Source organism: Epinephelus fuscoguttatus, linkage group LG2 (assembly GCF_011397635.1).
Source record: "Epinephelus fuscoguttatus linkage group LG2, E.fuscoguttatus.final_Chr_v1".
NCBI classification, from domain to species: domain Eukaryota; kingdom Metazoa; phylum Chordata; class Actinopteri; order Perciformes; family Serranidae; genus Epinephelus; species Epinephelus fuscoguttatus.
In genome coordinates this window covers 10,447,997-10,466,925 of record NC_064753.1, presented here as the reverse complement: position 1 = coordinate 10,466,925, position 18,929 = coordinate 10,447,997, and the positions used below count along the sequence as shown (strand labels likewise).

At 40.3% G+C, this 18,929-nt stretch overlaps 1 protein-coding gene across 2 annotated transcripts in view; it reads right to left on the bottom strand.

The window, feature by feature from the left end:
- cdh8 (cadherin 8) overlaps window positions 1-18,929 on the bottom strand; it is a 119,043-nt gene that overhangs the window by 41,348 nt on the left and 58,766 nt on the right. For both annotated transcript variants that reach the window (XM_049604441.1, XM_049604451.1), the window contains exon 4: window positions 3,165-3,284. In XM_049604441.1, coding sequence (XP_049460398.1) covers window positions 3,165-3,284 — 120 coding nt within the window. The remainder of the gene's footprint in view (window positions 1-3,164; window positions 3,285-18,929) is intronic.

Sequence of the window (18,929 nt, the reverse complement as noted above, 5' to 3'; positions counted from 1 at the left end):
CATGGTGGTGAACAACAAGCTCGTTAACTCACAGCTGCCATGTGGGCTCTTGATAAGTGTTTTTTTAAAATATAAATCCCTTTATGTCCCTTCAGAAAATGTATGCATTCCCCCCCTAATGCACAGCACCTGAGATCAGCTCAGGTGGACCAGCAGGTGGGGAAGCTGTTGCATCTCCACCTGCTGGAACCTGCACAACCTGTTGCAGCTGTGGGCAGTGCACATGTACATTAATAAGCTACCCTCTCTCTCTCTCTCCCTCTCTCTCTCTCTCTCACTGCAGTCACATCTGTCTTTCTTTTTCGTTTCAATCCACGCAGCACAGAGAGCTCTACTGCCAGAACTCAGGCTGCATTATAGACACTGGTGTATAAGCAAACTATAAATATCACTAAAATATGAATTAATTATAATAAATGTTTGGTTGGATCCCCTATACTTCCCTTAGATACTACAGAACGTATGATCCTCTGGCTTATGTGCCATCTTCTGTTGATGCACAGCTGTATGTGCATATATTCAGGATGTAGATGTCTTGCTTGACCTCATGTTTAGATGTCATAGTTTACCAAGTAACCTTCAGAACTGATTTAAATATTCAAATATTTCTTTTGTGTTATCCGGCGATCTCTAATAAATGCATTTTTTCATCCGAATAACTCTCAGTCTCTGCATTTTTCTTTTCTCATTCAGTTGGCATTTTTCCCCCTTTGGAGTCCAGGAGATGTTACTGAGAGAGAACATTTATAAATTGTGCTGTCTATTTAATAATTTGCACTCTCATATTACCATTCCTTGCTCACGATTTAATAACGTCTTTGGGTTACATAAAGGGAAAGTTCATCTCAAAATTGAAAGACTTATTTTTCTTTTTACCTGCAGTGCCATGTATCAGTCCAGCTTGTTTTGGTGTGACTTGCCAAGTATTGGATACATCTGCCATAGAGATGTCTGCCTTCCCTCCAATATAATAGAACTGGATGGTGCTCTAGGCTTGTGGTGCTCAAAGTGCCAATTTTTTTTTTTGAAAAACTCATTAGCAACATCTCTTTCCAGAAATCACAATGCTGTTACCCAACATAATCCACAGAGCTTGTTGTGATCAGTTTCATGTAGGAACTATTTTCTTTCTACCGAACTTCACCAGCCAACTGTATCTCTGAGCAGGAGGGAGCGTGCATCTACTCATGGAAGAGAGGCTTGTGTTTGTGACAGTGCACGATGTAAAAATGTATGCAACCCTTGGCTGAGCTAAAATGTTAGCTTGCTAAGTGTTGCTAGCAGTAGATGCACTCCTCCGTCTGCGTGGTGATGTGGTTGGCGGGTGGAGTTTGGTAAAAAGAAAATGGTTCCAACATGCTCACAATAAGGTCTGTAAAATTATCTTGGAAGGAGACATTGCTGTTGAGCTTTTCAAGTGAATTTTTTTTAGCACTCTGAGCACCACAAATGGAGTGCCATCTAGCTCCATTATACTGGAGAGAAAGCAGATATCTTTATGGCCAATATCTCCAACACTCAGCAACTGACACCAAAACAAACTAGACTAAAAAAACTCTACAGGTAAGAGGAAAGCTATGAGTTTTTTGGGGTTAACTGTCCCTTTAATGCGTGCTTTCAGTTTAATTTGTTTTTGACACGATACAGCTGCTTTCAAGGTCTGTCTCTCACCACCCAAACAAATCCACAAAGCCATTCCTTCATAGAAAATATACAAAAGCTGTAAAAAAATTTTGCTGCCTCAACACAAAGGAAAATGTAAGAATTTTTTTTTGTTGTTGTCGTCCACATTGTGGCTTGAGTTGATGATGGAGCACACTCCAAGGCCATCTCTCCCTAAACTATTAAATACCTTTCATATATTTTAAGTTCAACTTTTCTGTCCTAATTTTGCCCTTCAAATTCAGTCTGAAATGCATTAGCTTGATAAATTTTACTGATTATGTTCACTTTACTGAATAATCTGTTTATTTACACGTATCATTAAATACCTGCAGCCGTCACACAGCAGCAGGGACGATACCAGCGTCTCCAAATTAAAAATGGGCATTTTTACGCACGTAGCACAGCAGAGGTAACCGCATTAATTATGATTATTAATTATCCCTTCAAGGATTGGTCACGATCTAATAATGAATGACATTCTGTACTTTTCAGAAAACCTTGTTGCCTGCAGGTAACTGGGACAATCTTGGACACAAATGGGGTGTGATGTTCATTCTGGTAATGCAAAACATGCATTAAAATGTTCCACTGCATACTGATTGCTTAAAAGTGTATACACAGAATAGTCTGTTGGGGGTCTGATACACAGCTGGATCCTGAAAGCTTAAAGGAGATCTCACAGTTAAGGTAATAGTATATTCTTGCATCTATATACAGTACAGTAAATTAGACCCTTCTGAGGTGAAGTTATTTCCACCGGCGAGTTGGATGGTCTTACCTACAGACTTGGTCAAACAGTGATAGCCCTCTATTTGACCTGAGGTGACTTTGTAAGCTCATTTATCTAAGTTGAAGCAGGTAATAAAAAAAGGACAATGTTTAAATACTGAAGGGTTCTGGCCTGATGTGCCTGGCCCCTGTCTGGTAGAAAAAGACTACTGAAATAATCCTTAGATGTAATCACTGTCTCACTGTTAAGCCTATTTCTTTCCTTTTTGTCCCATTATGGGCGTGGCGTTCATTCATTGCATTTTGTAATACATTATGCTCTCCATTGGTTAGAAACAGACAAAGGCTTTGCACACTGTATTACTAGCTCCCATTAAATTTAATGAAGCACGGTTTCGATCTCGTAGAGATCTTCATCAGGCTTTGTCAGGCAAACAATGAATAACAGCACAAAGAGCTTTGCCTGCCCCGCAGAGGTGTCCTCCTTTTGTGCTTCCTTCCTTTAGAGTCAGGGCACTTACACTGGACTTCTGTATTATTGCTTGTAGTATTAAGCATGTTTTTTTTGTAATATTTTAGCTGGATGCAGTGCACAACCTCACACAGCCATCCTGCACAGGTGACTCTTGTGTGTGAAACATGTTCTGAAATGGCCTCCAGTGTGTGCTGCTTAATTAAAGTCAAGGTGAACAACAAAAACCTTCACAACTTGCCCACAGAATAGATTCATCTACTAATTTCAAAACACCTACAAGTACAGAAGGACTTACCTGAGTTGGGGTCGACAGAGAAATACGGTTGTCCCTCCAGAATGCTGTAGACTAGTTTAGCGCTGTTCCCGTACACTGGATCATCTGCATCTGTGGCTGTTACCCGGGTAACTGGGGTACCTGTAGGGCAGGAAGACAGAGTAAGAGACTATAACTCTATAGGCAATCACCTCTACATAGCTTTGCCAATCACAGTGAGAGTATTCATCCCTATGTGGGGTTGATTTGTTCAAAAAACCCAGTCCCATCTGTATCAGACAGGCTTGATATCTGCACAGCACTGGCAATTGTGTTGCTCTGAAATACCAGCAGTGTGCATGACATCTGAGCTTTTTGTATCTGTGTATTTTTAATTTAATACGTCAAGGACAAATCAAAATTACCATCATGGGGAAGGCAAGGCAAGGAAAGTTTAGTAATAGAGCACCTTATCATACACAGAGGTCAATCAAAGGCTTTACAGGCTAAAGATAAGGAAAATAAAAATATTTTTAAAAAGTATAAAATTAGATATGTAAAAGTACAGGGCAGCTAAACCTTACGGCCGGGCTCCACCGGCTGCAAACGTAAGTGTCACGTCAGCGTAGCGTCGCGATGTATTCATTTGGGCTCCACTGATGGCGTACGGAAGCGACACATAGAGAAGCCAGAGGGGTTGTTTACTGTTTTCTGAGCCGAGAGGCTGCATGAAATGGGTAAGTTAAAGCATTTTCCACCTAAGTTATTACATATATTTACAATACAATATACGATAAACAGTTTCAACTGTATTAAAATACATAATTTAAATGGTAGGATCACGGATAAACATGGGGAAATGCATGAAAAAAATCATCACATATCACCTCTGATAATGGTTTATTCATTTAAAAACACATTGTGCTCGTTTAGCACACTATTTCATGTAGTTTTTATCTGCTGGAGGGTCGCGTACGGGAGCATAGCGTGACAAAAATAGAAGAGCCGCGTAAAACAGGGGGTTGTCGCGCCGCTCCCGTTGCTGGTGGAGCTGCTGTAATTGATTAACAGGGGGGCTAGTTGCTACAGGGGTCGCGCTGCAGACGTGTCGCACCGCTGACGTGCCTGGTGGAGCCCGGCCGTTATGTTTGTTTTTTGTGTTTTTCTTAAAATAGCATGGCTCTCCATCGTTTGATCAGCAATTTCAATAGAATCTTGATGTCAAAAGAATGTAACATTACCCCTCTTAATCAGAATACTACCAGTGTTGGACAAACAACCCATATTATTATAAAACCAACAGATGCATAGCTGTAGATTTTAGAGGGGTGGGGGGACGCAGGGGACACATCCCCCTCCATTTTTATAACATGTGCACGTGACATCATTGTTTTTTCTGTCGCAGCAGCAGCAGAGTTGTGTCTTTTTTGCCGTCATGTTATCTGCTTGCAATGACGTCACTACTTTATGTTACAAGTGATCCAAATGATGGTTAAAAACATGTGGTGGCACCAGAGGAGCTGAGAAGCAGGTCAGTATGATTATCAGTTGTAATGTTGTTTTATTTGTGACACAGTTTCAATACTTTCATCAATTACTATGGTGTACTGACTTATATAACCTATAGCAACCTTTAGGTTATACAGATTTTGGGGATATGAAATATCAAAAAATACCAACATAGGCACTGGAGAAATATTTCTACTGCAGATGAAACTATAAAATGGCTTTAAATGTTGCTCAAAAAAATTAGCACATCTCAAAAACTAAACATGACTAAAAAAAAACTAAACATGAGATGTACATAGTTAAAATAATGCATGAAGTGTGAATAAGTATTTTAATCATGTTTCTACATTAAGATCAATATGGATCAATGTGTTTTGTGTGTATCAAATTCAGTGAAAAAACATGTCAGATTTTTATTTTATTTTTAATTTATGACATAACTTCAATACTGTATCAATTATTATGGTTTATTGACTTACATAACATTTTAGTTTAGGTTGGAGCATTTGCAAATACTCCAATAAGCAAAAATACCAACATATGATCCGGTGGACGGATACTACGGCAGGACCACCAAACCCCACATAACATATGTGTCTCCCCCAGTGTTGAAATGAAGCCATCACCCTTGTTTAAATCCATAGAAAATGTAACGCAGTGTGCTTTTTTTTTTTTTTTTAAAGTTAATAGATTATGTAAATGAAAGAATAGCTTTCATAATATCCACCAAATTTCACATTATAAATTATGACAAATACAGAACAGCGCATCCCAATCATTGCAGCTACTGACGTTGATGTGAGATAAATTTAAAACACTCTCCCCAGCTCTTCCAAAATTGTTACACCATCCTCACTTCAACACTTAAACTTTTTGAGCCCCTCCCTCCTCCTAATAACTTAAATAGAAATAATTTAAAATGAATTTAGGGTTTGAGTCTTCTTCAGTCTGAACTGAAAACAACATGTTATTTGAAGAAGCACGTGCACCCACCCACAAACAAACTGTATCTTGTGCCCTTAATCCATCTTCCGATGGTATGTGTTCAGTTCCGGCATCAAAGTGTCAATTACTTGACATGCCTTCAGATGAAATATGTTATAATGGGTGTCTGGCCTAACTGAACAAACCAGTCATGTCAGTGTTGATTTGTCATTTAGCCTCTTAATGTTAGCCTTTGCTGAATATGTTAGCTAGTGTGCAAATCAACATGACAGTGAAGGATGTGTCACATACTTCTTGTAGCACAGCATGGAAAGTAACCGATTAAACTGATGGCCAAGTTCTGCTTTCACAACTGTGTTCACACTAAAAGGAGTGCTGCAACACTGTTGAAGGTTATAAGATAATCTAATGTATGTTTTTGTGCCATATCACTTGAAGCAAACTTACAGTCTTAACACACAAAGAAAACACTTTGCTCTCTTAAAAGAGTTTGCCCAATTAAAAGTTTTGTTTATGTTAATGTAAGTGTTGGCACATGTATTCTCAAAGTGCAAATCGGATATCGCTATTTCTTTAACACTGGAGCAATTAGCCATTACCTTCATGTCAACAATACGCAATGTATCAGAAATGAGGTCCTTTATTAAACCAGCTGTATGAGCTTTGGAGGAAATGTACGCAAGGACCTTCATCAATATACCAGCTCTGCCAAACGCTCAAGGCAAATCACAAAATAGATTAGCGACAATTCAATCCACCATTCACAGCTCCATTATAAGGTATCAGGGAAAAATGCATTGAAAAACTGAATATAAAGGGACTATTAACGCAATTAAACTCATCCATTTTAATTCACAGTGACCTAGCTCCTCATCAGTCTCAGTGTGATGGAGTGTGTGTGAGAGGGAAAAAGAAAGAAGGAGAGAAAAGAAACTGACATGCTGACAGTGAGCAACACGCTGGCAGGAAGCTACAGATGGTATGGTAATTGTTTCTGTGAAAGATGTTTAGAGGTGTTCTGACAACAAAGGGAGACGTCCCTCGTCGCAGACGGCACAGGTCCTGCCACAGGCGCCTAAGTCTGTCCACTGCAGATGAAAAGGCTTGTAGTAAAGACCTTTGCTGAGTTTAGCTCCGACATTGCGATTCAGAGGTTTCAGTCATGAATTAAAACATGAAAATAAAAAAAATAAAAGATGCCAGATGCGACGGAAACACAATCTCTGCACAGTGTGTGACCCACAAATCAGACATCTCGGCTTGCTGTCATTTGCTGCCTTTACAAGCACCGAAACAACCTCCAACTGACCTGCTGACCAATGTGCAGCACAGTGATGATTTAAGATACATCTAATCTGCAAGAAGTTAAAAAACAAACTCTCAGAATACACATTAAATTCACCAAAGCAAAGCATTCCAGGGTAACCTCTACAAAACACAAAGGACCTTTCACAAACAGCACTACACCAAAGATGTTTTTCAGTTATCTCCTCTTTGTGACGTCAGCTACATGTGTCAACTATTGATTAATAGTCACAACCGCCTCTGTGGTCTTGTAACAGCAAAACAAAGCAAAAGCCACCTTTGCACTCTAACTGGAGTAGCAGTTTCACTGTTGCAACCCAATTATTTCACAGTAAGGGAGCCTCAAGTGGTCCTCAGAGACAGAGGTGTTCTTGTAATTCATAGTCTTATGATGACCCATGCTGTTGTGTTGCCAAAGCTTACCTTGTAAATTTCATACCGCTTCTTACACCCCATGCCTTTTGCGGTGTTAAGATGACAGCAGATCAATGAGCTCCCTTTCTTCCTGTGTTTCGGCTTGCTGTGATAACACTGACGAAAAAAACAGCATGTTATAACTTGATGTCAGCTGCTGATAGACTTGGAATTTTCTTTACTTGAATCCACTAACCTGCCACTCAGATAACTTACTCTCAATTTTCATGAAGTAAACGCCAACCATTGCATTGACTATACTCATCATAAGCTGCATGTGTCTCACATGCCTTAAAAACACGCTGCTCTCATGCACTGCTCGTACTTTCACCTATGAAAAGTAATGTCCCAAAATATAACCCATTGTATCAGAAGGCTGCAATCACATGACCTATGTGCTGATGAGCATAAAGACAGAAAAAGTACAAAGACCAAAAGTCTGTGTGAGAAGACAGGTTATATACTGCTCTCATGCCCTATTCGTAAATTATTCTATGAAAAGTAATGCATCAAAATGTGTACATATCCCACATAATGAAGAGCCAATAATTTGTGCATAACTGTCATATTTTAAACGTTTTGAATACGTGACCAATACACTGATGGGACTAAAAAGGGAAGCAGTCCTGAGTGGTCCTGTTAGGAGGCAGGTTGGGGTTGGTGGATGGGTTACAAACACAGGACGGGACTTTCCCATAAGACCAGTGTTCGGAACCATGTAAATTTTGAGGCATTTTAAGGTATGTCCTCATTATGTTTCTTTTCCTAAACCTAACCATAGTAAATTCACTTGCCTAAATCTAACCTCCATAATGTTATGTTATTAAATTACTTCAGGACAAAACATTTGTGGGGCACTAATTAATTAGATATCATACAAACTGTTGTGTGTACATTCATACATACATCATACAAACCCTTGTATGAGGATACATTGTTGGTTTGTGTGGTGGATGGGTCAAATATACACAGGACTTTCCCCCAGGAGATTGGCGGTCATGGCTGCTTAAAACCAAGTCAAGTTTGAGATATTTTAAGGTATGTTGTCACTATGTTTCTTCCCCTAGACCTAACCTGCATAACTTTACTTGCCTAACGCTAACTTATGTAACTTTACATTAAGTATATACTGTAATTTAGGTTAAGTACTGTGAAGTAAGTTAAGTATCATTAATGCCATTCATGGGACGCTACTTTGTTAGATATCATATAGTCTGAGTGGGCGGAAGTTCGCTGCATAGATCAGCCTCTCATTTGGCGGAACAAGACACCCGCTGAAGTCCCGCCCTACCACCTCCGGTTGCAGTTTTCAACACATCCTTTACTAACTTTTGCAGTGTTTGATCTTGCGGGGATGTAGCCATTTTTCTGCCATGGTTTGTGTACTTAAGTAAGTTAAGTATCATTAATGCCATTCGTGGGGCGCTACTTTGTTAGGTATCATACAGTCTAAGTGGGCGGAAGTTCGCTGCATAGACCAGCCTCTCATTTGGCGGAATGAACCACCCGCTGAAGTCCCGCCCTACCACCTCCGGTTGCAGTTTTCAACACGTCCTTTACTAACTTTTGCAGTGTTTGATCTTGCGGGGATGTAGCCATTTTTCTGTCATGGTTCGCGTCCTGTAGGCGATATTTTTGTGGGCATGTTACACCAAAACCTGTTTCCCCCCGGCAATATTTTTGCAAGTGCACCGTTGCTGGCACCGCCCAGAACGATTGTGATTGGTTGAAAGAATTAAAAAAAAGCCGGGGCATTTTTCTCCTCCTATCTTAAAGTGAGAGTCGGCGCAGACAGACCTTTCTTTTTTTGAGAAAGGTCTGGTGAGCGAGACTAGATATCATATGACACATTGTATGTGGACACTGCTTACACACCAAACGTATTCTCATACAATGGTTAGTATGATATCCTATGAATTAGTGCTCCGCAAATGATGTTACATCCTTAACATAAAATTACAGAGGTTAGGTTTACCGAAAGAAACATCTTTGTGCATCTTTAGGGTCAGGAAAGTAACGTTACTGTAGTCATGTTTAGGAAAAGAGACATGGTGAAAACATACCTTAACAGACTGTTCTGAACACTAGTCTCCTAGGGAAAGTCCTGAGTGTTGTGAATCATCCACCATCCCAACCTACCTCCTTACAGGGAAAACTTCCTTCTATATTCCAATCAGTGCGTTGGTCATGCTATCGCAGCTTTCCCAAATATGTGGGTTATACACAAATAACTGGCTCATGATTATGTGAGATATGTAGGAATTTTGTGTTACTTTTCATAGGAAAATGTGCATGAGAACAGCTTGACACATCATATAGGATAATACCCCAATACGGGGTTTCCCATGTCTGCTATGAACAATTCTACCTTGAAAAACTGCCATTTTGCAGACGTTTCCCACAAAGGTGTTAGATAGGTAAACACAGTATCAAATAAATTGGTTGACAGAATGTAAAGAAACATAATTATATGAATTTTATCCCACAAATGTTTGCAATAATCCAAATTGGTGTGCTCATGCAGAAGCAAATTACATCCCGGGTGCCATAGGTGTTTGCCAATTGTCAAATGAACAAAATGAGAGACAGCTAAAGAAATTGCACCTCCTTTTTTTCAGAGATACAGAGTCTTATCTGCCTTAAAGTTAAATTACTACCACTACAGAGGGAGAAGGCGGCCATCTACACATCCCTAATTATGAAAAGTACCTTCATACTTCTAAAAGGTGTCTGACTATTGCAAACAGGGCTTTATAAATTCAGTTACACTATGGATTGAAGTGGGGGGAAGTAGAGGGTAGGAAAAAATCTTCATAAAAACAGTGGAACCGGTGAAGCATGAAATAGCTCCCTCTTTCTTTCCCTCCCACAGGGGTAAAATGCTCCTCACCACCCCTGATAAAAAAATGAGGGATTAGGAAAGCCAGTGTTTTGGTCCTGTTTCAAATCAGTGCAGATTAGCTCGTCCTTCCCCTTGATAATGCTCAGAAATTTCAGGGACACTGCAGAAACAGATGCAGCTGTAGGCCAGGCACTGGGCACAGAAACTCAATTGTAGGAGGAATATTGTCTCTGGCTTTTATTTGAAGCCTGTAGCATTGTGGCGATTACAATAATAGCAACACCTACAAACTTCCAGGGATGAAAAAAATGGCTGCTATAAACAAAACCACGCAAGAAGGAATTAGGCATGTAAAAAGCCTGTGATGGAAAATGCTCACCCAGAATGCAACTGATGTCCACTGCTCTGGCATCTGTTTTTACCTGAAAAGTGTTACTTACACACTACTCTCAGTCAAACCTGTTAGAGATATGGAAGTAGGTGCAATCATGCTATTTCCTGTCTAAATGGATTTGTCTCACTTTTCTCCCGCTGTCAAGCAAATGCCCAGACACTGCAAGATTACATATGAGCATTTCCTGGGAGAGCAAATCTCCCTCTGTTGGTTTGGGCAGTAGCCCACAAAGTGACACGCATTAAGCATGTATGAAAATACAGCCTGCGTTTACGGTTGTTTTCCCACGCTAAGTGTAATCTCATTAATCACGTCCTGGATTTAACACCAAACCATTAGTTTAAACACACATCATTTTCTAAAGATGCCATTACCATATATGAGGCATTTACATCATATTTACAACTGTTTTCTTTTCTTTTTTGATTGAAAGGCCTGTGGTTTTCTAAAGGAGCCCCAGAATAAAGACATGGGGGTCTAGCCTCATGTTTTATCAACCGACAGAAATAATAGGGCGCACACTTCCTATTTACTCTGTACACTGGCTCAGTGATAGGAAATCAATAGGAATCTTCCTTGAACCAGAGTGGGGATAAATTGGGGGATGCAGCCCGATGTGACACACAATGGCTGTGGAAGGACATTGCAGCTTATTTCTGTAACACATTATCCCTCAGCACAGCTTCATCTGTATAGCCTGCTTATTTCCTTAGAAGTATTGCAAGCATAATCAAACAGTGGAAGGTCGTAAAGATGTAGCTTTGAGCTATCACAAGATGCTCATTTGCAAACGCTTACTGTACACTGCAGGGTGGCAGGAAAAAGGAAATGAATTTGAAAATTAAACAGTACGCTTGTCTGCAGCTTTATGTACAAATATGAATAAGCATGATTAAGTGCCCGATATGTTAAAATTCAAGATGCTCATTTACCCCAGCTACTGGCATCAAAATGCTGCTGGATGATGAAATAAAAATGAGGATTTTTTTTTTTTTGGTCAAATTAACACCATTGTTTCAAACTGTGTGATAAGCTCCGAGACAATTAAGTGTCTAGAAATACTGGATGAAATAACACATTAATCTACAGTACAAACAATATACAGCAAAGACATGGCTCACTGTGTGAGATATTCTGCAAAGGCAAAAACCACTGCATTGCACAACAGTACTACAAAGTCTTCATTATTATGTTTATATACACAGAGGTTCTATTTTCCAGTTGATCTAACAAGAACATGAGCTGCTTTTTCCCCCCATCGCCCAGAATTCACCCTCAGCATGCTTAGCACAACTCAGCAAACCGCACCACAGGGAAGCACTCTCAGCTCAAGTACCATCATACCTATAATCACTCAGTAGAATGTGACATTACAGTTCATTTACTATTGCTGGAATGCCAGACTTCTCCACATCCCCACGTCCAACAAGCATGGCAGCTGTGTAACATCTCAGCTCTGCTCAGCTTGGACCAGCTCAGAAGCGTGAAGGGTAGAAGACAGGGGGCATTCATATGTATGCAGGCACTGAGCCATAGAGAAGGGATATCACTGAGGCATGGGGAGAGCTGTGGGCTGCATGAGGCGTGGGGCTAACAGTGCCCTGCTGTGAGCCCTACCCGGGTAAAACAATACTGTTTATGTCTGACTGGCTTTACACTGCAGGGGTCGAAAAAGAGAAAGGGAGACACAGAGAGAGGGGCAGAGGGGCAGTAGCGTGCTTGACAGAATAGTATTCTTGGTGGTTTATTACAACAGTATGCACAGAGCAAATATTAGATATTAAAGAATGGTCTTGAAATAAAAAAAAAAGGAAGATGGAGTTTTCAGGGAACACACCAACCCCTTTTAGTGGCCATTTTGGAGGTCTGAAGCTCTCAGTCAACACTAGCTCTGAGGCTTCTGATTACATATATGAGCTGACATTGTCATCAGGAGGTGGAGGAGATGGTGGACGGCATGACACCTAGGCGACATGGTGATGACCGCGGCTCCAGAACAACAAACAAAAAAAATTGGTTGTTTTTCAGTGAGACACTGCTGCATTTCAAGCAGCTTTTGTGTCACAACAAGCGGGTGTTTTAAGCCAAAACGTGATGTTTTTCTAAACACAACCAGGTGCTTTTTTGTGCCTGAACATAATTTACCATAGGGATGTTGAAATGTAAGGAAATGTAGGCTTTAGTAGGCCTTAAACGTGTTTATTTCTGCTGTAAAGTTGGATCTGTGGGGATTGACTGGCTTCCTGAGCCAGCCTCTACTGGTCATTCAATGAACTGCAGTTTTTGGCACTTGCCCATTGGCTTACTTTTTCAGTTGCAGATGTTGCCACTTGGATTCAATGTATCTGCTACATGATAATGTACAAATGCAACATATCCAGGGTTTGCAGAAACCTAGAATGCCAACATTTACTCTGGCAACTGGATTGGTTTTTGACCTTTTTAGAAAATTCTGACTTCTGTTTTACAACTGTGTAACCACTTTTGGCTCCAACAGTATCATCAGGTTTGCTGACGACTCAGCTGTGATGCATCTGATCACAGACAACAACTAGAGCACTCGGAGAGCGCGTACCTCTGCTGAGCAGCTTGGATTTCCCGCCGTTTTATTATTTTATCCACTTTGCTTCAACCGATCACCACCAAAATTTTATCATCTGTTCCCATTATCAACCTTTCCTGAAAATTTCATCAAAATCTGTTCAGAACTTTTTGAGTTATTTTGCAGACAAACAGACAAATGCCAGCGAAAACATACCTCCTTGGCGGAGGTAATAAAATGGCCTACCTGAAGTGTAGCAGAAAGTACAGGACCTGACCTGTTGGTGTCAGGACAGCAGGCTAGTACGTTGGCGTCCACATTATTGAGAGCCTGACCAGGGCGCTGCATACTGACTCAGTGGTAAGAAAGAAAAGGCAGAGACTCACCTCAGACACTTGAGGAAAGACAAGGTACCCTCCTAAATTAGGAGGAATTTTTACTCCTGCACCATCGAGAGCATCCCGAAGGGGGAACATCACTGCCTAGTACAGAAACAGCACTGAACAAGACCACAAGGCCTGCTTACAAGGGGTCATCCCTATGTTTCCAGGGTTCTATGTTTCCCGGGTTCTATGTTCCCCACTTACATAAAAAGGGTTCTGTGTTTCCCACTTGGTTGAGCGAGCAACATAGAACCCGGGAAACATGGAACCTTTTTTGTGTAAGCGGGGAACAGAGAACCTTTTTTGCAGGGTTAAGTGGGGAACATAGAACCCGGGAAACATAGATACGCTCCCGCTTACAATAATTGATTTACCCTGCCTAAAGGATGTTTACACTGCAAGAATAAGGCCAGGGAAGTCATGAAAAAAATACTTCATCCCGCAAATGATCCCTTATGTCAATTACTCACCCTGTGATACAATGAATTCAGAAATGTTTCCTTGCCTGCCTCCACAGTGAACAAAGAATCCAAAAAATGCAAACATTCTTGATGAATTGAAGTCATACAAGCCAAGATTAACAACAACAAAAGTGTATCAAAACAACCGTTTACAAATTCTCACATAACTCGTGCAGTACAATCCAAGTCTCATTTATTTCGTCGTGAGCTCAGTACCTCCCAAACACATTCATTTTCGTTATTCCTGTTCTATTTACACTGGTTTTATTCACAAACTGGAAGGATTACTTTTCACTGGATGTGTACCTTATATAATTTCGTGACAAATAAAACTGAGTGATTGATTAAAGTATTCAATTACATATTTTTTTTTTCTGTGATGCCAGCAATGATTTTAATACCATCAACCATTCACAGATTTCTTGACCGTGGAGTGAGGGGATTAAATTTGAGAAAGCTCTCTATCATGCATAAATTGTAAACCTCAAAATGTATTCATTGGCCAGTTAGACAATTGCTCAACAAATCCATGTCATGAATGATGTAAACTGCATGCTTAGTGTAGCTACTTCCTTGTCATTCACTATTAGACAGTAGTCAGTCTGTTGGTCAGTAAATATTTGTCTGGTCTCATAACAGTCACTTTTCTTACGACAGCACAGTGCAAACTAATGTAATGAACCCAAGCATAGTGAAAATGTAATAATGCATCCCATGGCAATGACTGTTTAAATGAGTCCAGCCTTCACTTAGCCACTGCTCACCCCCCCTCCTGCTTTTCTAGGTCAGAATGATGGTGTGCCAAACCCTTTCTCTAAAATGGCTGGTCTGTGGGGCTGGACTGTCCCCTGATAGCGCCATTGCGGTGACAGGAAAGTGATTATGTATTGATCATGATCACATAGACACTGGTGTAGCTCTCTCTCCTGTCTGTGGGCAGAGAGGATAATAGCTCATGATCAGACAGGGAGACTGACAGCCCATCTCTCCAGGCAGTGCCGCCAGCACTATTTTTGGACAGTACCACCTATTTGATTGAAATGCATGCGCACGGATGGGGAATAACGCAAGAATTAAGAGGCGATTAGCTCCGCGAGGCAGAGTATTGTCAAATACAAAGTGTAGCGCTGTGCTGTAGTGTGGCAGGCCAAAGCTCTTGATAACACAGAAACGGTTGTAACGAGGTGGAGAAAACAAGCGTGTCGAGGCATCCTTTCATCCATCCATCCATCCCCGTCCGTCTATTCTCTCAGAGGAGAAGATGACATACTTGGAGCACCGCCAGTTGATTTTCTACAAAGCCAGTTTTAGATTCCTGGGCTGCAGATGGGCATTTATTGCAACACTGCAGATGGGCATTGAGGGAAACCCTTAAACAAATAAGCATGCTCATAAACAACTGACATGTGTGAACTTTTTCTCATTTTCCAACGCAGCCACAAACCTTCCACCCCTTTATTTGTCACCATTTCCACCAACACTCTCATGATCTACAGCCCAGGCTGTGACTAAAAGTGGTGGCTCTCCTCTGATGTTTTATATTTATACCTGAAAGATGAAAGTATTTTAGATTACAGGGGGGCACAGTAAATAATTGCAAGGCAGGAAAAAACATGGTCTCTCTCAGCCCATCGGTCTTCATAACAGGACTAATGCATACTCATGCTAAAGTGTGTGTTTCAGCAGGGCCGCAGAACACAGCTGAGGAACAGGGTGAATGAATAAGGAAAACCCTACAGAGGCTGAAAAGATCAGGATAAATGTGTTTATATCAGACTGTAACACACTTTTCAAAATTAGACTCGTCCAAATACAACATGGGCCAGAGGTGGGCTTGCAACAGGAAAAATAACATCTTGAAGATAAGATATGGTTGTCAGCATCCAAGACATTGTTCCCAAGAGCCAATGATGGATAAGGGATGCTGCACTTTTGAAGAGTAAGAGGACCGTCACACTTAAGCACTTACATTGTCATTGTTGTAGTACAATTACTAGTCTTTTATAAGACAGAGAGGGAGCCATCACAGAGAAAGTGGGGACAGTGTTTGTGTGTGTGTGCTTTTGTGCTTGCCTATGTTGTGTATGTGTAATACATGTCTGTGTGAGTACATGACATCCCTATTTCAAGGAGTCGGCGACTGAGTCTGCTGCCTTGACAAGCCGTTTACAGGAGCGGCAGGAACAAAATAATTAAGAGGGTCCTTTGTTCCCCACTGATGGCCGTGACATATGCCGCCATTTTAAAGGGTTGTGTCATTGATTCACTTTAATTAGTTCATAGGAAATGTGTGCAACATCCAGATAGAGTTCAGGACTGGAAGTCGAGGACGGAAAATTGGGCACTTCACATGTTTAATTGCTCCCAAGGCATTTACAATGGCGAGGTAATAACAAAGAATAAGGCAAAGTGTATTGTCTAATGAACAACTTTATCATGGGTAAATGAACAAAATGTTGCTTAATTTGAGAACTCTGCCACAGGGGCAAGAGTGTTTAATGTGAATTATGCTTCCTCAATGAAAAAAGGAAAAAAGTAGAAGTAAAAAAAACAAGTTTCAGCATAATGCAAAACTGGTAGGAAATGAACTTGCGGTTAATATATTTGCCGCACTACATCAGCACTAGCTCCTGAGAGCGGTAAACCAGAGATCAAAGTTATTACTTAATATCCAGAAATAAATTACTTATGTATACACCGTTGTCAAAATGCCCTTAACGAGGCATGTAGCCAAATTGTTCCAGCTGAGCTGCTCAGTGGTCAACAGTAGACAACTCCTAGTGTGGGTGCTTATATATTTCTGTGTACATGCAGAGCCACTGTGCACAATGGAATAACACAGCTAGATAAAAATAATAAAGCACCCTTTTTTGCAGCCCGGCAGAATAAAATGTTGATAACTATAGGCAAAACGGCTGCCAAGCAGAAGACAACTGCTTGAGACCAACAAAGCAGATATTTCTTTACTGATGGGTTGGGACATTTCCAGCCGTGATTGTAGCAACAGATGTAGGGATTTTTTTTTTTTTTTTTTAAAGATATTTTTTGGGCATTTTTAAGCCTTTAATTGATAGGACAGACAAGTGTGAAGGGGGGAGAGAGAGAGAGAGGGAAGGACATGCAGCAAAGGGCCACAGGCTGGATTCGAACCCGGGCTGCTGCGGCAACAGCCTTGTACATGGGGCGCCTTCTCTACCACTGAGCCACTGACGCCCCGAAATGTAGGGATTTTTTGAAGCAGAGTTTGGGACATTTCCAGCCATGTTTGTGTCCACCAAAGTGGATATTTTTAACAAGTTCATGACACTTAGCCATGTTTGTTACTACCAAAGAGGGTATTTTTAATGACAGGTAGGGACATTTCCAGCCTCTTTTGTAGCAACAAGAGACAGTATTTCAACAAGAGTTTGGGACATTTCAAGTCATGTTTGCTGTGACCAAAGCTGGTATTTTTAACAAGCTCTGGACATTTCCAACCGTGTTTGTAGTGACCAATGTGGGTATTTTTAACGACAGGTAGGGACATTTCCACTTGTGTTTGTAGCAACAAAGCCATAATTTTTAACAAGAGTTTGGGACATTTCCAGCGGTATTGATAGCGATCAAAGCCGGTATTTTTTTAACAAGCTCTGTACATTTCAAGCCATGTTTGTAGCAACAAAAACCAGAACTTTTAACAACAGTTTGGGGTATTTCCAGCCCTGTTTGTAGCAATCAAAGTTGTTATTTTTAATGACAGGTAGAAACATTTCCAGTCATGTTTGTAGCAACAAAAACCAGAACTTTTAACAACAGTTTGGGACATTTCCAGCCCTGTTTGTAGTGACAAATACGGATATTTTTAATGACAGTTCATGAACAGCTGAGTATGTAGCATCTGAAGTAGGTACTTTGAATGAGAGTTTGGGACATTTCCAGCTATGTTTATAGCACCAAAAGGAGTTATTTTTATTGAACTCTGGACATTTCTAGCTGTTTTTGTAGTGACCAAAGTATTTGGGTATTTTTAATGGGTTTGGGACATTTACAATCATGTTTGTAATGACCAAAGTATTTTAATGAGTTTAGGACATTTCTAACCATGTTTGTAGCAACAACAGCAAGATTTCGAGACATATGCAGCTTTGTTTGTAGCTACCAAAGTGGGTATTGTTAATGACAGGTAAGGACATTTCCAGCTGTGTTTGTGGCAATCAAAGTTGGTATTTTTAATGACAAGTGGGGGCATTTCCATTCATGTCTGTAACAACAAAAGTGGATATTTTTAATGACAATTTTCAGCTTTGTTTGAAGCAACCTAAGTGATAATATTTTAACGACAGCTTTGGAACAGCTGTGTTTATAGAGACAAACAGGGCTTTTTAAATGAGTTCTGGACCAGCCATGTTTGTAGTCACCTAGCTGGGTATTTTCAGCCAAAACATTTTGTTTTCCTAAACCTAACCAAGTTATTCTTGTGCCTAAATGTAATCACACCGTAACCAAAGCCTAGTCACAATCTAAAATTGAAAAGTGAAATGTAAAGAAATAAATGTACAAATGTGTCTGTGGGTGGCAAAAAACTTGACTTGACAGACAAAACTGTGCAGACATGAAAAACTCCCTTCCGATTCAAGATGGGGGAGGAACACTGCCAAATTACAGAAAATCTACAAAGAGATATTTCTGTCACAGTGAGTCAACTTAGCTTGTGGTTATTTTTAAGGACCATGAAAAACATGTTTTTTCTTTAGGTTTTTTTTCCCAAATGCATCTCAGTATGAGTTCTGAGGTCCTATAGAACACAAACACACAAAAACCCCTGAACTTCGCCTGTCCTATCACTGGTTTTAAGTAAATGGGGCTCAATTACAAAAATGTGATGTCTCATTTTCATTCACCTATCAGATTTCCAAAATATTTGAATCTGATTCTAATGACTGATGCTGAGTTGTTTGCTCATGTTACCAGGCAACTGTTAATCAAATCTGATCAAGTCAATTCTGAATGAATAATAAGGATGGTTTTTATTT